Raw genomic sequence first — 21973 nt, 5'->3', positions numbered from 1 at the left:
CCGCGGCGGTTCGGGGTTCGGTTCCCGACGCTGTCATCTTCTTTTCTTGATTTGGAACTTTTAAAATATGTTAGAAACAAAAAATCATATTCTAATGTTCATAATATGATCAAACTTCAATTTGAAAGAAAGATTATTTTTTAGCCAAATCTGGAGGCATGCTGCTTTAAATGTCCCTTGAACAATGTTTATCTTGAAAATCCATACCTGAAATAGCCATCAGACATGCTTGTTATAAGAAGTGAGAGTAAAATAATGCATAGGATTTTTATAATTGAAAATACATACATGTTTTACAAACAATTTATACAATTAAAGACATGTGTTGCTATACAAGGTTAATTAATGGCGGTTGAATGAGGAAATGAGAAAAAGACGTTTAATGAGGAAATTCTCATCAGGAACACTATCTGATGAAAGTACAATGAAATTAATAAAAAGAAGTTGTTAACGTTATAAACTCCTGTACAAACAAAGAAATGATCCTTTACATTTCCAACTTCCGTGATCTGGTTTTTACAGGTATGTCCTGAAGAAACGTCTTTTAACTTTTTGCGGCAGTTTGGGGATTTTCATTGAAACTTTGCCATACACTATCGAATATAGTATAACTGTGCTTAACGATTAATGGATCAGGACTGTTCGTCCTCTAAAATATCAGAAAAGAGATCTACATTATGTTGCATATCCATTTATGAATTTTAAACTACCTTTTTGAACGTATAACCTAATCGATAATATTTGCTGGCTTCAACAAGCCTAGTTTAAACGTCTTTAAACAAAGGTTTTTGCGCCAACAACGTTTTGTTCACTACGATGCTTTCAGAAAGTGTGAAATGCAGGGGAATACAGGGAAAACGAGAAAAAGTTCATAGGATTTATATAATTGTATAAGGAACTTTTCGAAAGGTAAATGATATTTCTTTAAATATAGTTTTGCTTGTCATCACCAATATATACCTCAACATTACATTTTAAACTTATGGATGGATACTCACACACATACTTTAATGTATAAAATAGATAACACAATTTCTAAAAAAAATGTTAGAGTAGAAAGTAATAACCAACAAGATGTTTACTCAAAACAGACAATTAACTTACATTAAATGATGTTTAATACGAAAAAAATGCAAAACATAACTGAAATGGAAAACGAATGAAAAATAGAAAGAAAAGTTTCGACAACGAAATGGTTTGTTTTCAATTGCCGAAATGTTCCATAACTAAAATATCAATATTTAGTTATCATTTTTAGTTTAAACAATATTTATTTTCATTATAAATTATACACAAAGTCAAACAGTTTTATATAGCAATTAATAATAACATGAACATAGCTTTCTAGTCTAAGGATATGTAAACAAGCCTGTAGAGGCTTATATTAATACAGCTCCTTGAAAGTTTGTCTTGCGATGTTTAGTGTACGACTACTTAAGCAAACATATTTTGGAGAGTAGAGAAGAAATAAAATATATATATATCTATATAAAAAAAATAAAATAATAGACCATCAAAGAAGAGGGGACAAAAGAATTGTAGGATCACATTAATACTTCAAAGATATTGAATGCTGAGTGCTACTCGTCTTCAGAAGACAACATACAAGTAAGTTATTGAGTTCGTGGATCAGACTACGATGTGAATCGCCCAGTAGCGAGGATGTATTTCTGTACTGTTGAAAAGACAAGAGCATTTTGATCAGTAGAAAGATTTTCCGACCCATATATCAAGTTTTGGTATGTTACAGGACAAGGCAAAGTTGAAAAGAATCTTTGTCTTTGAGCAGAATATTTTTGACATGCGAGAAGAAAGTGATTTACAGTTTCGATTTCACCACAAGAGCAATAGGGTGATTCAGTAATTGATTTTCGAAAAAGGTCATGATTTAAAGAACTACATCTTAGCCGTAGTCTTGTGTGAAGTACTTGTTCATTTCTTGTACCATGATAATAGTAAGAGTGGGGTTTTTGGCAGTTTGTGTTGAGTTTGTTTTTGAAAGCAGACAGAGATGGGGCTAGTTTTGTTGATTCAGGAAGAGAATTCCAGTCACGTATAACAGAAGGTAAAAAGGAGTCTTTATACAACTGAGTACGTGTATTAATTTGAGGGGTATTATTGATGTTACGGAGATTATATCTTGATTGTGTTTTACCTGGAATGAGTTGAGATAAGTAATCTGGGGCGATATTGTGATTCATTTTGTAAAAGGTTGTCAGTTTATGTTTTTTTCTTCTGTCGGCTAATTTTTCCCATTTGAGTTCAATATAAAGTTTTTCTATATTACATAATTTTGTTGCACCCGTTACAATTCTCGCTGCCTCAATTTGTACGGATTCAATATTTCTTTTTTCTTCTATGGTACAATTGTCCCAGACAGGGTCACTGTATTCTAGGAGAGGTCGGATAAAGGATATGTATAACTGTTCAAGAGACTTTCTGTTTAGTATAAATTTCAAAGATCTTAATATTCCTAATCTTTGTTATGCTTTAGATGTGGTTGCTGTGATATGTGACTGCCATTTCCCGTTATTGTCAAAAGTAATGCCAAGGTGTTTATGATGTTTGACAGCTTTGATTGGAATGTTGTTCATTTTTAAGACTGGGTGATTTACTTTGTTCTTTTTTCTTGAGATTAGGAGCGTTTCAGTTTTGAAAGGATTGAAATCTGCGAGCCATTTGTTCGCCCAGTTGTGAATCCTATCTAAGTCTGTATTTAGAGTATGAGCTGCAGTAAATGGATGGTCTACGATTACATAAAGACTTGTGTCATCTGCAAAGAGTCTGATGTTTGAGTTTACTTCATTGACTATGTCATTGATGTATATAACAAATAAAAGGGGGCCTAAGATAGAACCTTGTGGCACTCCAGCGGGAACTGTTTGCCATTCAGCATAAGCGTTGTTAATGACAACACGTTGTTTTCTGTCAGAGAGATAAGACTTAAACCAAGTAAGAAGTGTACCTCGGATACCAATAGAAGATAGTTTCTGTATGAGCCCCTTATGCCAGACACGGTCAAAAGCCTTAGATATATCGCAAAACACGACCCTTATTTCTTTTCCTTCGTCTAAGGCTTTGCAGAAATCATTGTATATGTAGAGAAGTTGATTTGTGGTAGAATCACCTTTGATGAATCCAGATTGAAGTGGTATCAAAAGCTTGTTTGACATAAGGAAGTTGTATAAATACTTACGGATACATCTTTCCATAATTTTTCCAAGACATGAGAGGAGAGAAATAGGTCTGTAATTACTAGAATTTGATGGATCGGATTTTTTAAATACTGGGGTTACATTAGCCTTTTTCCAACCTGTTGGGACATAGGAATTGGACAGAAGTCGATTAAAATATTCAGATAGTGGAGAACACAACTCGTCCATTGCTTCCTTCAACAGTCGAGGGCTAATCAAGTCTGGGCCGGAGGCTTTAGAAGGATCAGTGTTTGATATGGCATCTGCTTCATCCTGAGGAAGTATATTAATGCGAGTAAGGACGGATTCTGCTGTGAAGTGTAAGTTTGGTAGTTCTGTTTGTATCATTAATGGAGGACTGTTTGCTGAAGAAGACATTCAGAAAGTTTGCTTTTTCTAGGTTAGTATTGGCTATAGTGTCACCATTTATCAATGTTGGAATTGTTTGATTAGATTTTTCAAGTTTGAGAACAGTTTTAGCTAATTTAAACCAATTTTTTGAAGTAAGTGCATTTGTATTTATTTTCTCAATTATAGAATTTTGGTATTGGGCTTTTGCCTTTTTAATTTCTTTTATTACTTCGTTTCTCATTCGGCGGAATTTTTCCCAATGATAGTCGGTATTTCGCGATTTTGCTGTATTGTGAATTCGGTTTCTTCGACGGATAAGTTTTCGAATATTAGAGTTAAACCAGGGAACATCGTTAGGACGAATCGTAACGGTCTTGTTTGGAATTGAAATTTTAGCTGCTTCGTTGATGGTGGTTGTTATTTTAGATGCTACTAAATCAAGATCTTCAAGAGACAGAATTTCTTCCCAATTTGTCGAGCCAAGAGTGGGTGTCATAATCTCCTTGATCGTACTTCCATATGTGTCTTTTATAACACTGCGTTATTGGTTTTCTCATTTTCAAGACAAGGACTATTGGGCAGTGATATCTAGTTAGATCAGGGATAAACGGATCAGTTACAAAACTGGTTAGAACACTGTTTTGGTTTTTAATGATAAAAATGTCAATTAGAGTACTGGAACTTTCTGTAAAATGGGTAAGTTCGTCAATAGTTTGAATAAAGTTGTATGAACTAATCAGGTTGTTCATTTTATTTGAGTTGGGACCTTTCATATTATAATTGAAATCGCCTGCAATTATGATGTTTTGAATATTTGTATTGTGTGCTCTATCGATGCTCTCTTCTATTAAAGACCAATAGTGATTATTTGCATCGGTAGAACCTGCCAAGTAGTAAAGACTTATTTTGGTAGACGTATTCAACCCATAGTGCCTCAAGACCTGGTAAGGAAAGGTCATCTCTTATTTTTCCATGTATATTATCACGAAGATAAATACAAACACCACCGCCAAGTCTTCCAACTCGATCGCATCGGAAAGGCAGGTTGAAATTAGATATCTTGAGAGATTCGTCTTTAACATCATGTGCCAACCAGGTTTCAGAGAAGAAAAGAATGTCATATTGTTGTGCCTCTGCTTCAAGAATATCTAGTTTTGGCCGGAGACTTTGAATGTTCACATGCATAATACTTAGACCACTATACAGGATATTTATAGATTCAGAATCAGTATCACTGCAAACCGATGATTCGTCGGACATTTGAAGGACCTGGGTTAGGATGCACGTCTCCAGATAATAGTAATGAAACAGCAGGGACAAATGAGACAAACCTATAGCAATGTGCAGGAAACAAGTATAATTTGGCTATGCAGCAAGTAGATCCAGTCGGAGAAAGAAGATTCATCCTCGCTACGCACCTCACTGTCTCCAATTTAAGACTTACGTAATATGTTCACTAAGGGTCATAAGGAGAACAGAGACAGAGCGGCACCACGAAACCCATCGCAGACCAGGACACGAACAAGATTTATAGAATTTTCGGGACATGATTCTGAAATCAGCAACAATCAGCATTCTTCTAGTGGTCTTATTAAGGGGAAAGGATAGATGAAAACAAAAACAAAAATGGAGAAAAAAGAATAAAGCGGTAGGATCCATAAAGGACGGATTTAACAATGGTACATATTTCTAGAAGCATAAGTAGGAATTCTAGATATTCCGTATGAAAGATCCGGTTCATTAAAGTATTCAAATAGTTATTGGACAGAGTCATGGTTCTTGGCCTATATTGACAATGAATGATGATAAACAAGTGTACATAGTTTCAAAACTGTACCTCTTGTAGCTTTTGAGAAAAGGATGACCTAAACAAAAACAAAAAAAATAACATAAATCACAGAATTTTCTAATCACTAAAAGGGTCATAATTCTGACAAGATGCATATCAGAATCATGATCCATGGCCCACACAGTCAAATAACGATAATGAATAAGTGTGGAAAGTTTCAAAGCTGTCCTACTAACAGCTTTTCAGAAAAAGTGGACTTAAACAAATTTTTACCTAGCAAATCATATTTTCTAAGTTCAAAAAGGGCCGTAATCTTGAAAAAATGCATGTCATAATTGTGGTTCTTGGCCTAATACAGTCAGCTAACTATACTAAACAAGTGCAAAATTTCAAAGCTATACTTATAGTTTTTGATAAAAGGTGGTCCCAAACAAAAATACCAACCAGTAAACTCAAATTTTCTAAGCACAATGATCAAGTGACAATAATACCTCGTATATTTTTTTCATAAAATCTGATATGCAAAAATTACGATTATATACGAAAAATATTGATACATTAAAAACAGTTTGGGCAATAATTTAGCGACGAGAATGTCCACATACGAGAAGAAGAGAGTTGCAAAACATACTTTAAGGAGCTTCAGACATTTACATATATGTACATATAGTAAGGTAAACATTTGAATTGTTTAACATTTGTTTTAAAAGAACGTTCAAAAAGCAGAGCGGCTGGCGCCGGCGACGCATCGTAAACAGAATGTTTAATTTAGCGGCGAAAATGTCCACAAACGAGAAAAAGAGAGTTGCAAAACATACTGTAAGGAGCTTCAGACATTCACATATAAGTGCAGATAACAAGGTAAACATTTGAATTGTTTAACATCTGCTTTAAGGAATGGTTAAAAAAGCATAGCGAACGGCGCCGGCGACGCATCGTAAATAGAATGTACAACAATCATGCACACACTAGATTGTAATCAATTAACAAAAGCTGTGCGTAAGACAGCGCGCTCCACTCTTCGACAATTTGAAAATAGACTGAATATACGTCATAATAAGAGACCTCTGCTTTCAAAGGAATATACCACAAGGGGCATAATTCTGTCAAGAGCAGATACCAAAAATGCAGATGATGATGGTAAAGAAATATTTTGAATTTCAAGTCATTATCTTATATAGCACCAAAGTTTTGTCCAGAAAACGAAAATTGTCAACAACAAAAAATGTACGAAAGGAGCAAAGGAGTATAATTAAAATTTGGTCAAAAATACAAAATAGTGTTATAAGGATTGTTACCTCTCATGCAGATGGTGATGATAAAGATACATTTCAAGATTCAAGTCTTTATCTTATATTGTAATAAAGTTATATCCAGAAAGCTAAGATTTCCAAAAAAACTTAAAGTATGAAAGGGTTTTAATTCTGTCAATAATACAATAGGAGTTATGGGGATTATAACCACATATGTAGATGACAACTGTAAAGAAATATTTTTATTTTCAAGTCATTATCTTTTAAAATACCAAAGATATGTCTATAAACGAAGGATTCGAAAAAAAAAATTACATGAAAATAATCCCAAGTGTAACAACTTTGTGACCTTGACTTGGGTATAATGGGCCCAGACCCTGCACATACTTTCTCTGTATACTGGACAATGTTTATGTGAACTTACAGTAAGATATAAACAATAGTAACAAAGATATGACAGAAAAACAAAGGTTGCCGGAGAACTTTTACGTTAGAAATAACCAATGTATAACACAGCCCCTGCACATACTTTGTTCGTATGCTGGACAGTGTTTATATGAATTTACAGTAAGATATAAGCAATACTCAAAACAGCAAAGGTTGCTTTAAAATAACTAAGTATACTAGTAACACCTTGATGACCTTGACCGAATAGTGGAGCTTGATATATAAATATATAATTTTATATTTATCATTTTATATTATACAGTTATCATTTTTGAAAATGTTGTAGTTTCTCCGATAAATTTCTAGTGACAACGAAGCAAACTTTCTTAATGATGTTGTACTAAAGTTTCAGGTTTTATTATTATGGTATATTTTTATAGCTTTGTGGTTAGTCGTTAATCATGGGAGGTTCCAATTCTGTGCAAAACACATCAAGGATAAGTGAAAGTGATGACGAGGTACGAAATCATCTTTATCAAAGATTTTGAAATTGTGTAATTTACGGAATCCTATTCGTGCCACTTTAATTCTCAACTCACCAACACGCGACAATACGATAGTTATCGCATTGTCCAAAAAGATATATACATGCAAGATTTAACAACCCTCGCGAGGTTTTTTAGTCGATAATTATCGTCTTGATTTTCGCATGTCTTTCTTAATTCCACTTGAATAATGATATATAGTTGCGAGAATGAGTAAACCCTCGCATTGTCGCATTGTCTCCTGGTGTTAGTGGTTATTTCTCGTTTTAGCACCGTGGATGCATATTTCTGTTACATCGTTAAAAAAGGGAAATAGCATTTGCATGGACAGTCATTAGAAATCTTTTACGGTGTATTGATACATAATACCCTGGAAGAATTATAGCAATCAATTGTCCCGAAATTTTATCTCAACCGACAGTTTTAGTTTAATCATATTTTATTGTAATCATCACACAAGACATTATGGTAATGTACATCAAGACAATATTATACAGATACATATGTAAATATATATACAACAGCAAACTATCATTATACAAGACATATATATTACTACTGTACATTAGGAAGTATTCAGTAACTTTGCGAATGTGTGATAATACAAAAGGGTTGGACCACAAGTTTTGCCAACATTAGAAATCGGTCCGTCCGTCCCGTCAACCGACAGTGCGACAAGCGAGGTTTTACATTCTCGCAACTATGTATCATTAAGTGGAATTTCAACAATTATGAAAGACATGCGAAAATTAAGAACATCGACTCAAAAACCTCGCGAGGATTGTTAAATCTCGAATGTATATAATATTTATGTTTTAGACAAGGCGACACTGCGATAGTTATTGCATTGTCGCGTGTTGGCAAGGTGAGCAGTAAACTGGCACGAACAAGATTCTGTAGAATTTCGATAATTCAGAATGTGAAGAAATAATGCCGCAAGGCTTACTTAAATTGTCTCTCGTTCAACTTTGGCATTTAAGATTTATTAGTCGCTTAACGCCCAAAATGTTTCAACAGGAACTTTGCCAATCGTTTCTAAATTTACACACGTGTGTACCTATTGTATATTGTTTCCAAATCAAAGGAAGAAAGTCCACACAGGCAACTATCATGATGGTCTCTGTCTATTCGATATTCCTTTGTTCATTAATAAATAACAAAATATTTCAGATCGAAATACAAGAAGCGGAGGAAGGATATCTGGAACCGAAGCCTCCTGGTCCATTACATAGAAGTTTAGCACGTACGCAGAATTGTTTTAAAGATGACAAATTCAACAGCGCTAGAGACAACGTTGACTTCTTCAAGAACTTTATCGTTGATGATGTTAACATCAAGTTGGATTTAGACACAATGCCAGGTGAATTTACTGACGGGCTGAAACCAAGTCAGTCTCATACTGCTACAAGTATAGAATCAACTCTTTCATTTCATGCGATTGACGATCATGCAAGGAAGGTAATCCCAGCTTTAATGTTTCTTATAATGACCTGTTGATGGGATTTCAAAAAGTCACTGAACATTTACCGAATCTTTTGACAAATTCGAGTGTTTCCGTATGATATCCAGATATGTACGTTAAGTTGTAACTTACCGAATACTGACTGGAGTGGGGCCTCCGTGGCCGAGTGGTTAAGGTCGCTGACTTCAAATCACTTGCCCCTCATCGATGTGATTCGAGCCTCACTCGGGGCGTTGAATTCTTCATGTGAGAAAGCCATCCAGCTGGCTTACGGAAGGTCGGTGGTTCCACCGAGGTGCCCGCTAGTGATGAAATTATGCATGGAGGGGCACCTGGGGTCTCCCTCCACCATCAAAGCTGGAAAGTTGCTATGTGTCGGTGCGACGTTAAACCCAACAAAATAAAAAATAAGTTAATAAATTGTTAAATCTTCACCACATCTATTCACGGACGGCTGCTCTATCGAATTATCTGAACAAACGCCAGGAAACTTCAAAAATGGGGAAAAGTGAGTGATACCGTTAAACCAAGATAAGAGTGAATATATTCATCAGAAATCCCTAGAAGCTCTAACTGATCATGTTATCATATAATATTTCCTTTAATAAAACTGCAAAATGCTGAGATGTAAACATTTCGTCAGATCTCTCATGGAAGAAATACATGCATATCACTTGTTGCAACGCTGTACATAAAATTTTGGCTATTGTAAGAAGAAACACAAATAGTAGGCATTGTACCTAATTTAAAGAATATTTAAAAAATGGAATAAAAAAGTAAATATTGTCATATATGAAGTCATTGCATTATACAACAACTTTTATTTTCAATGTTCTGTCATCAGGAATGGAATAATGTTTAAAAGATGATCATCAACAAATAGTCCTACTTGTGTAAAGGGAAGGTAACTGTGCAACTAAATATTGGTTACTTAAGACAGTTCTTGTTATCTCCCTTATCAATTTGCATATAAAGTGTCAGAATTGACCCTAAATTGACCTATGGTCTGTTTCATGTAGCAATCAAAGAAAACACTGATGTTCTTAAATATTTATTTAATTCTGTTTATATGAAATATAATGATTTATATAATGTTTTATGAAAATAGTACAAGTATGTTAATGAAAGTGATAAGTATGTGGTATTGCACTTAGCTGACAATAAAAAATATGAATTATATAATAATGGGCATTTTCATGAGATAAAGAATATAGATACAATTCATTAAAAACATAAAATCATCAAAAATAAGCCAACCAATTTCTAGGAAAAGGCAACTTCATAATAACAGAACAAAATCAAAAAATACTGGAAAAGAGGTCATATGTTGCCTTATAGTACTACTTCTTAATGTTTGAATAATGCCAGCTCAAATCAAAATACAACATTTTTGGAAACTTTAATAAAAGTTTTATGAAGGCTGCTAAGACCAGTAGCCTGTAATGTGATATAAAATCTGAAATACAAAACTTTTGACTAGAACAGTGGTGACATCACTTTAGTGTTTCTAAAGTAACCATGCCACTATCAAAGTTGAAAGGGAACTTAAGGAAATTAACCTACAAAGTTTCGTGAAAACTAGTCAATAATATATTGTCCAGACAAACAAATCGGGACAGGCACAGGCACACCATTTGGACATGAACAACAAAGTCTTCATTTCCGTAAACTGGCACAACAAAAAGTAATGACAATTATATAAAATACTGAAAATATACTTATGACAAGTACAAAACGGCCATCATTTCTGAGTCATAGAACTTTCTGATCTTTTGATGCTTAATGAGGTAACATGTTACACAAAATATTGCTATGGTAAGAAAAGGGCAATAATTATGAAAAAGCCAAATACATTTATGGAACTAGTGCATTTAATGTCAAATTATTACAGTTTGTAATTGTAAGAACATTTTTCATTAACAAAGTGGAAGGTGTTTAGGTATTTTTATGACAAAATATGTCTCCCACCTATGTATACCTTTAGCTATAGAATGGCAGCTATTTTGTGCAGCAAAATGGAAAGTGTCGGTGATATGCAAAAATATACTTGGTACTGATCACTCTTGTGCAGTTTCATCAAAATCTGTTAAGTAGTTTTGACCTGTGAAAGCCGACAAGATTTTTCTATTGTTAGCTCTGGCTGTAATTTAGTGCATTGAAACGAAACATGCAAGCGATATGCACAACACTATGATTGGTACTGATCAGTCCTGTGAAGTTTCATCAGAATCTGGCCAGCAGCTTGTCCTCTTAAAGCCAGACAGGCTTAATGCGGACAGACGAGAAGGCATAAACAATACCTCTCCCCACCTTTAGATGAGACATAATTCCGAGATAAAACCTTACATACAACACTTTACAAAATAGGGATGCTATAAAATGGATGTGCAATACCTCTACCTATTCTTCAGTGAAACTAAAAAGGACAAAACACAAGTAATATGGAGGAGTTATGGGCCATCCCACGTACGATAAACGAATGTTTTAAGACTGAAGAAAATGATTTGACTAGTTCAAAAATTTGCATTAGTGTTTTAGTTCAATATTAACTTTGTCATACTAAAATGATATTGCAATTATAATGACAAATCACTTTTTAGATTTATGAAGGAGAAAAACAATCTATGCCAACTTTAAACTTACAACTTTTAAAGTGAAAGTTATCAAACGTTTTACTGTGGTATTGCATGAAATTAAATTTTGTCACCATACAAAATTAATAATTAATAATTTTAATAATACTGATCACTATGATCTTCAGTTTGATTTGTGAACATACTGTGCTATAAACTGAAACTAAACAGTACTGATACACTGCAAGACACAGCATTTTAAAAATTGTAACAGTGTACTGTTTACATATTCTCCAAGTTTCTGAATCACATTTAAATGCACGGCTGGACAGGACTTGTTACTCTCTACATGTGTGTCCTACAATAACAGCAAATATGTAACAAAATTGATTCAGAAGGCTCCTCTATACTAAACTGTGTAAGCTGCAGACACTGATCTTGAACAATAGCTGAGCGGTGACACTGAAGATTTCACAGGTATATATCTGAAGAAAGAAATGCATAATGTACTTACTCTGTATTCGAGGTGTCTGTAGCTCTTTGATATTCAAAATATGTATATTTCTGATTATAAGGTAGAATGAAAGTGTTACTGGATTAATAAAACTTCAACATATTTTATGCATAAAATCCATTTTAGTAGAATATACCAAGAGGCCAATAGTTACCCTAAGTCACTCACTTGACCTTACTATTTGACCTAAAATATATGTATGACACACTTTGTATTTTGGAATATTATGATGGCAGGCTATATTTTATTCTGTATCTTAAATACTTTGAAAATAACACACCTTATACTTGACATTTCATAATTTATATCTTTATTTTTAGGCTTCTAACAACAGAATTGTGTTTACCTATTTTAAATAATTAATTTCAGGAGAAAATTGTAAGATATTTGGAAAGTTACATTCATAAGTCTGTAATTATTTGGTATGTATAATTTCTTTTTGTAAGTGTAAAGTTTATGCATCATACTTGACCCTTGGACTCATGTGAAACAAACTTTACACAAGCCTCTTGAAGTGATATGTACCAAAGCAAGAACTGAATTACATTGTAACGCTTTGAATATTGTAAACAGTTACCTGAAGGTATCAATATCTGTGTTTAATTATGTCGTACAGATCAACACTGACATTCTCATCATATGATACACTGAAATAAATAAACAACCTTCTACAAATTTTGTACTTCCATTACTGAAAAATACAGAGTTTACATTAAATTAGGATTCTAATCCATTGAAAACATCAAGTGACAGATATAAAGAAAACACTGCATTAAAAAGATATTTAAACAAAATGTTTATTGTTATAGTGTGTTTAAAAGCTTTGAAACATGGTTAGTGGCTGACAATAGTAGTTCTTTTATCTCTGTATCATATGAAAAGCTAAGAGTTAAGAAGTCTGAATAGATATCTTTACCTAAGTAAAAATTTCTTGATTCAAAATGGTTGGCTGTACCATCCTTCATGAAACTTCATAAAATCATTTTAATTACATTTACAATGTGTATCTGTTAAATGTTAAGGGGAATGTAATTCTAATAACAGGCATTATATTACCCTTGACATGGTAAACTTGTTAAAGACTATCATTTGTACATCATTCGAATGTATATATATATCAACTGTCAATTGTTTATAATTGTTAATTAGATGTCACTGACTTGTTTACTCTCAATATCATAAAGAGAGATAAAACTACATGTAAATTGCAAAACTTTGTATGAGATATCCTTCCATCCTGTATAAATTACCTTTAAAAAGAAATTACATAGAAGTATCATCCCACTGTTTTGACTGCCCTTGCTCTATCTAACTTTTAACTTTTCGGCAGCCACTTTAACAACTGTTTAATGTGTCATCTGTTCACTTGTACTTCTGTCTGAAATGAGGTAATTATAATATTTCAATAATTTATAATGAAATACTATGTTATTCGTTTCCTACAATTTACAACAGTTTATTTTGAAAATTCATTTGATCTCAATTACATTCTGTTCCGACTACAGCTTAAGTACATAGAACAGACTATAAGCTATTATAAGGTCAAAGGTCACTCTAAAAAGAAAAATCGGTAAACATAACCTCAGTTAATCACAGATGCTTTAAATAAGCTGTCATTTCACACAATAATTTGCTATACGATTATGTATCTACAAACAAAAAACAAGAAAAAACAAATTAATAGAAAGAACATTTTTGGGCAATTTAAAAAGCGACAATGAAAGTGAAAGTAGAAAGTCAATATTTTCTTATCGGGTTTTCTTTCACAATTTCCATTTAAAGCGTAACAGTTTACTTTCATACTGTATTTGAATAATCCATAAATATTATAATTACCGTTTAAATGCATGAAAAATCCTCATGGTACCCGTAAACTTATAATTTGTTGATAACCTGGTTAGCTCTATATGCAGTACTGATGTTATTGGTGGTAGTACAGTATCATATACCTATGTTAAACCTAACCCTAACCTCTAGTCAGTGTATTGTACGCTCAGTGTACTACCTATAGTCATATTCGATACTGCATATATGATTAACGTGATAACCTCTCAGTTTTCGGCCGTTTTCACGTGAAAATACGAAACCGGTGTTGACATAAATGTTCTACTTCCGGCGGTATTCGATTGCGTAAATCGGCTCTAGTACTATGTCTACAAATAGGCCACCAAAAGTTAAGGAGATGTTTTACAAGCCGCCGATTCGATCATTTCTACTATTTGCGATCAAAGCACTGGTCTGTATGCTTAGATCAATAAGGAAATTGCAGACCTACGGATTGCGGAGTCAAAAGTTTTCTTTTAACACGAGCGTATGTTCTCTTTGACGATGATATCATTCGTCCTAAGTCTCTAGTTAACGTGGAGGGGTTGAAAGGTACTTGTGGAACACAGGTTAGTACTGCTATAGAATCCAGAAACACGTTACATACTGTTGCAAACAGCGATTTAACCCAAATAAACTAGCTTCACACAAACTACCATCACAGAAACAAGACAAAAAATACTACAAAATAAGTTACTGACGAAAACAACCCGACTGGCTATGACATATACGCTGAAAATTATCATAGGAATCTTTGCAACAGCGTCGTCAAAATGACAATGTCATTATGTTACACTGCATGATTCACCATTACAGTACCTGCCGAGCCATTGCAGTATCTGTCGAGGTTTACTTCGCCAAACCAACATCTGTCTATCGAGGACCACAAAATGAGAAACCTCATTCCACTCGCCTGGATCATGTTACATAGTGTATCCTGTCCTATCAGTGTCATGATATTGTTGCGCATTATTTTTAATCATTTATGAAAATTGAATTTCAATTAAAGGTGGTCTGTGAAGAAATCATCTTGTAATTTCTGGTAAGTTGGCAAATTAGCAAAAGCAGACCCGTCAAAACCTATGTAAAAGAAATTACAACATTTCGAAAGCCCACGAATTAGGTAAATACAAGGAGATGAAAATACAAATTTGATCCTTCAGCTATAACAGCTTTCTCCGTGACGATTTGACGAACTGAACTACCTTCGAAACAATAAGTATTTATAGCTCACAAACTTTCCCTTATACCATTTTTTACATAGCATATTTAACATGTTTGCTTACGAATGCATACATGGGATTATATTAATTTCAAGGCTGACGAACACCTATTGGATTCCTTTCAAGAGCTTATTGGGTATCTTACAGAACCTTTACACTTAGACATGTTTCGGAAAACTAAAACAGCAAGGGCCATTGTTGTCTGGCTGAGCCAACAAGAACTGGAATGGAACAGCTATGGAGAAAAAAACCTTGATACACCACGTGGTCTGCTTCAGTACCTAAAGGAGGAAAAGATGTCCTACACAACGTGCTACACTATACTATGCAGGCAAGTTTTAATTTTTTGATTTTGTTTCAAATTATATTATAAACTAATATTTCAGTACAAATCGAAAGCTGGAGTATTGGACAAGATGTTTTAATATTGGAGGCCAATAAAATTCAGCGGACAGAAACCTGCCTAAATATTAATGGAATTAGTGCAAATCAATATGTAGATTTCCTTTTTTCTTTTTGAAAACTGTTGCAATATTTTTGCTTCATTCAATTTTACCATAAAGATAGATTAATCAAGTAAACAGATAGGTGTTCTTTTTTGTTTGTCATAGAAAAGCTGGTTTACAGTGTGCGATTGTACGAGGACATGTAAAAGCTGCTGCCTATGAGCCTGGTGACGAGGAGTTGCCGTTTGGGTCTTGGAACGCAGTTTATGTAGAATCTGGCTGGCAAATTGTTCATGCCCTTTGGGTATGTCAGGCGGTGTATGGCCACAATACTGGTAGATGGATTAAAGTTGAACAAGATGGCAAGACAATAAATAAAATGGAAAAGGCATCTTTCGGCATAAAACACAAACTTTTCCAGGAGCTGTTCTTCATGCCCAATCCGGAGAAATTTATATACTTGTGTTGTGCTTCTAAACCAGAATGGCAGCTAGTGTCCCCAGGTTCTGTCGTACCTTCTTTGGAAGAATTTATAAAGAAGGCGAATTTATCTTTTCCATTCTTTGATATTGGGTTTCAACTGACCAGTGAACAAGCTTGCACTCTAAATAGCAAGAATGGCTTTTGTAAAGTAGAAATGAAAGCAAAGAAAACAAAAGCCCACATGATTGTACTTCAATATGAACTGTTTAAGAGGATGGATGCCGATTCACATAAAGCTTTAACGAAAGACGAGGATGTGGCTAGGATGGTATTCAATTCAAGGGCAGGAGAAATATTTATTTTTGACATAAGGTTTCCAGAGACTGGCATCTATAAACTGGTGATTTATGGTGGTCCCCATACATCCCAAAGTCTTCGTTTATGTAAATTCAAACTCGTCTGTAACCAAGAAATGGTCGGTCGTAACCTATTGCCTCTGGACTGTGGTAAAGTTGGATGGGGCCCTGGGCCAGTCTCGCTAGAAGCTGGTCTTATGATGCCCTCGAAACCCAGTGGGCTTATAACTGTGAACGAAAAAGAGAAGAAGATAGACGTTAAATTCAAAGTAAGGGACATAAATGAGAACTATACCGCCGTTGTATATGGTGAAGTTGATGGTCGCAGAAGACAACTAGATGATACGGCGGTAAATGTACAGAAAATTGCACATTCACAACAGCTTGTTATATCTGTCACGATACCTGATAAAGGGGAATATGGACTGTCAATACAACACATGAATGAAATGGAGTCAAACGACGAATGGGAAAATGTTTGCAATTACCTTATTTCGACACTGGCGTATACACCCGAACGTGTAAGTTTAATTCTTAATTGCAAGATTTTTCAAATTACGCCCCGTCTTTTTCTTACATATCAAAATGTTGTTTTTTTTTGTTTTCAGCATATGTCTTCTTATGTCTTATTGTCAACTCACTTCAGTCTCAAAATTTTAACTCGAATAGATTAGATTTACAATCGTCACGACATTATGTATATATTTAACATTGGGGGTTTAGAACTGGCGCACGTAACTGTATAAAATGTTGCGTTTTGTAACAAAGTGCGTTTTTACTGTCTGTACTTCACTGCATTGCTGAGAACAGGACAGCTTTACATATTGAATATAAAATCTGTGAAAAGATCCTTTTGAAGCACAGAACGCAACCAAACAACAAAAGCAGATGAGCAACATGTATAATACACCTGTTATTTTTAATTTTATCTCTGTCTGACTTAAAAATTTGATATCGTTGTTAATTGTATAAATAAAGTTTTAGATCGATCATGTTTCCTGACATCATACAATTTAATACACACTAATAAAGAAACTGTTTATACTTCACGGCGAAAGGCGAAATTTTAATATATTTTCTGAAATGCACACCATTTATTTTACCAATACATTTCTATTCAGGCAAATGTGAGAAATACTAAGCGGAAGCTTAAAGAAGTGGTTGAAGCGCCTGTTGAACCAAGACGATGGAAAGAAAAGTTAAAGAACATACAAAGTTGTATTCAGAAATGCAAGAAAGAAAAGGTGCCCGACTCAGATGATGAAATCATCACTGCTAATGCAATGGTTTGGTTTCTGTTCTTAAAAGGAAGTGAGTAACATAAGGTTGAGATTCTAAACAATATTAAAAGTACATTAATTTATACTTTAATAAGGTATGCATGCTTGATGGCAACTCTTTTGTAATTTTGATTAACGCATAATTATTAAGTGAAATAAAAATGCGTCAACCTAAAATTTTAAATTTTTATGTTAAACCAATAATAAGATAATTGATATAAAGGGATATTTTATAAAAAAAAATAGCTTTTATTTAATTGTTCTAACACGACCAGCACATATCCTACATACATGTAGAGTGAAATCTATCTCGGGTTATTCTGCAATAAACCACTCGCGTGCAATGACGTCATCCTATTCAGGTGCGTAGCGTGGTCGTCAAAAGTAGTTACCATTTTTTTTCTATCACTGTTGATACTAGTATGTCGTGTTAGGATCGAAATAATAAGTTCCCAAGTGTAATTTATCGTAGAATAACCCGAGTTTATCGTTCTTATGCGAAACAATATATCACTCAGGCCTACGGCCTTTGTAATATATTCTTATGCATAAGAACTCAAAACTCGGGTTATTCTACGATAAACCACGTTTGGGAACTTATTATTTCTTAAATATAAACGTTTTCTTTCAGTGTTACGTGACTGTGTGTTACGAAGAAATCCGCACGTTATCAGAAAGACACTAGATATTGTAAGTTTGTATAGAAATAGGGACGCTTTGACCAAGGAAATACATGAAGTCAAAGAGATTGAAAATGACATTGTTTCTTTGAATGGTTACACAAGACAAGTCCCGAAGTTAGAGGAAGCAAATAAAGAAATCGTGGCATTGAAAAACGCTCCTGAGGAAGTTCACAATACATTAAAAGCCCTTCTGGTATTATTAGGAGAATCAGAATATTATCTGGAGGTATTAGTTTTATGTTACTTTAAACCCTATATAATTTGTATTGAAAACTTTTGATATGTCTCTACGTACGTTACTCAGTTAATAATTGGCAGAGTTCACAATATAACGGTCTCTCTTGTATCATAGAACATTTGAATCATATCAGAATTGAAATAACAACGAAAGATATATAGTTGCCCAATTTATATACTTATATTCCTTTGCTCCGAATGAAATTTTAGAAAGAGGAAAGTTTAAACAGCTCAGGCACTACATAAACAATGTTCTTTTATGACCTTCGTTTTTGAGATGCTTTGAATCGTGACACGAAGTATCTCCAAAAGCATTGCTAACATCAGTTCTCTCATTAAGTGTTTATGTTGCATAAGGGTATATCATCTATTATATTTATATACATATTCGTATTAATGTTTTGTATAACATTACGTATGATGACGTATGACGTGGTACTGCAATATAAATTGTTATAATTGTCAGCGAAGGACACATTTTGAAGCAATGGACTGTTATAAATTACCAAACTAATCAATGAGTTCATTTCGTACTTTTGTTGAAGGACTGGGCGTATATACAGTCTCGGATGAAAGCTTCCATCCATACAAATGAAACGTCTGTCCTAGGCAAGATGGCACACATACAGAGGCAGGATATTGGTCAAGACCTTCTCAAAAAAGCCTTATCAATTTTGCATAGATATGATGAGCATCAAGTTAGGAAAGTAAACAGTGACGCCCACAGCTTCTACCTCTGGGTAATTTATATCAATATAGTCTGATTTGGGTTTATAGTAGTTCAACTAATTGCCACTTAGTCTGACTAATGCTCCTAGATACCTAATAACCGTATTACTACAGATTTACTGGCGACATCCTCATGTGAATAAGAAGTAACAGACTTACTGTCATATGTAAAGTTGTCTTTAAAGGACTTTCTTCGAGCCCATGAACTGAACACTAACTTGTTAAGTATCAGTTATATTATAGGATAACCTTTGAATGAGTGTGGCCAGTGTGACAAAAAATATGCTTTTAGTCAGAATGAAAAATAGCAAACTGAAAATATTACTTATATGTGCAATATCATTTATTTGCAAACTCAGATGTATGTTTCTATATTTTCAGATTGAACATTTCACAAATGTACAGGAAGGGAATTGACTCAATCCGTATCAATACGTGTCTGTCTTAAGACATAAAGGACTCGTGATTATTATTCAAAGGAATCAATAGTTGTTATAAGATGTCAACATAGTTTTTCTTAGACAGTATAGACACATATTGTCCTACTAAGAAGGCAGCAAGTCCTAACAGACAAAAACAAATTATATATCTGATAGATTTCTGATTGTGACAATATTACTAAGTTATTTCAGTTCAATTTAGTTTCAGTGTTATATTTATTATAACAGACTGTTTGTACAAGTTGGAAAACTATATCATTTAAAACCATTTCATTGATTCTGCCTTTGTGGCCAGTGTAGACATCACTGATTCAAGATCTGCACTGTCAGTATCGTTTTGATAAACACCCCTTTTTACAGCTTAGGTACTGTCGAAATTGAAAGATGGACACGTCCATGATAGAAATCTAAGTGAGTAAGGGTTAAAATCATTTCTAACAGAATACAGAATCACATTTACAGTGCAATTCATTCTTATTGCAAAATTTGTATAACTTAACTTGTATTGATAGTTTGTGTCTCTTACTATTGGAATACATACTCCTCTTGTGTTGTGTCGGCGCCTGCGTTCCTTAAATGTGGCTTACTTTCGACTAGTCCCTGTTTTTGCAGTATTCTCATCTATTAACTTTACCCAGAATTAAGCAATTAAATTGTCCTTGACCTTGAACAACGCGCTCACGAAGAACTCATTGAATTCAAACGTTTGGACATGTTGCCAGTTTCGTATTGCGGCCCCGGGTATGTTTTTTTTTTAATAAAATAAGTAAATGTATTTGAAAGGCATTTATATTCAATTGGTTATTTGATTATTTATGGCGTTTATAAAACTATGGATTCCTGTGTTGTGTACAATAAATGCATGCATGAATTGATTTTCCTAGCTCCGTGTGGTAACAGAAGCCAGACGAAATGAAAACGGTCATCCATGCTCAAATTTGCGAAAAGGTAAATGATTATGAGACACTTTTCTTACTACAGTTATCTTCGTCTGGCCACACGCTTTAAATATATACATATTATTTTGTAATTACAGCTCACTTTTACTTTTTTTCTAAAACGTGCCGAAACACCAACTATTTAAACTTAATTATATCATCAAAGAGACCAAAAGTAATAAAAGCGATACATGGTTAAATGCATCGGACCAAGAACGAGTCATAGACAATAAATCAACCTCGAAGTATGCATTTAAAAAAAGATGTTAAATGTAAAGCTGCACGCCGAAATTCTGAAAATGCCTTTTCACTTAGCAATTGCAATAGAAATAAATATTAATCTTTAGCCTGCTGACGGCAAGTGATTCTGCCTTTACGCCCAGTGCAAAAACCTCTTTGAAAAATGAATGGTACTGCCATAATTGATTTTTTTAGAAATTTAGCATGGGAAATGCTTATTTGCACACAGTTACTAAATACATCTCTAGTCAATAGAGTGTAGAACACTCGCAAAAGCTTAAATTTAGTTATGTTATTGAAGTTATATATAAAATAGAAGGAATTCAGGTGTACTTTGTATCATATACAATGTATATACATTAAAATATATGTATAAACAATACTGGATATCTAATTTCTGTTGCTATATTTTTAAACTTTGACGTTGATCCGAGGACACGTCCCTTCAACACGATAATTTAGACTATAAACACTTTACAATGAACTGATTTAATCAACAATATTGACACGTTTATATATTTAACGTTTTAATCTTAAACTGCTTTTAAACTCTTTTGTGTTACTGCATTTATTGTATTGATAGTTCGGCGGCAACGTCACTAAGTTTATATAACTAAAACATTTATGTGACATGCTGATCTATTTATTGGCATCAAGTTATTATTCTGTCATATATCTGATATACATTGTTTAAAATGACACACTATCAACAGAATATATCTTTGCCCACGAGGAGAATTAATCATTTTTGAATACTACAAAGTATGTACTAATACAGTTTTTGATAACAAAAGCAAACAAATTATTATTTAGACCTAACAAAATATTTTTTCGTTAGATCGGATGAATACCTAAATTTTTTATATATTCTTAATCATTATTTTTCAATACACGACTCTGCCGGCCTATCGGGTCACAACGCTACCAGACCGCTAGGCCGCCAAATTCTGCAAGATAACTTGTTAATGGAATTTCAGTAATCTGATCGAATTACCACTGGTACGTAAATATATGAGACGAAGTGCAAGTGCCTTAAAAACAAAACTCGCTCGTAGTTTATATTCACTTTGTGCACATTATTCAGGA

The 21973-nt window shown here is 33.8% G+C and overlaps 1 protein-coding gene and 1 long non-coding RNA gene across 2 annotated transcripts; one reads left to right on the top strand and one right to left on the bottom strand.

The window, feature by feature from the left end:
• Positions 1-727: 727 nt before the first annotated feature.
• Positions 728-20463, top strand: LOC123536729 (lim and transglutaminase domain protein ltd-1-like). The gene is made up of 9 exons (XM_045320110.2): positions 728-909; positions 7415-7492; positions 8690-8977; positions 15211-15446; positions 15727-16861; positions 17462-17651; positions 18252-18529; positions 19086-19280; positions 19651-20463. The coding sequence occupies exons 2-9, from the start codon at positions 7436-7438 to the stop codon at positions 19684-19686; spliced, it is 2415 nt and encodes an 804-aa protein (XP_045176045.2). The 5' UTR covers positions 728-909; positions 7415-7435; the 3' UTR covers positions 19687-20463.
• Positions 9936-14328, bottom strand: LOC128550235 (uncharacterized). The gene is made up of 4 exons (XR_008368172.1): positions 13905-14328; positions 13319-13446; positions 12646-12715; positions 9936-12039 (listed from the first exon to the last, which is right to left on the bottom strand). It is a non-coding gene; the product is annotated as an uncharacterized LOC128550235 (long non-coding RNA).
• Positions 20464-21973: the final 1510 nt, after the last annotated feature.

This window comes from Mercenaria mercenaria, chromosome 17 (assembly GCF_021730395.1).
Source record: "Mercenaria mercenaria strain notata chromosome 17, MADL_Memer_1, whole genome shotgun sequence".
Classification (NCBI taxonomy): domain Eukaryota; kingdom Metazoa; phylum Mollusca; class Bivalvia; order Venerida; family Veneridae; genus Mercenaria; species Mercenaria mercenaria.
Note: the sequence above shows the minus strand (reverse complement) of the source record. Positions and strands in the feature narration are given on the sequence as shown.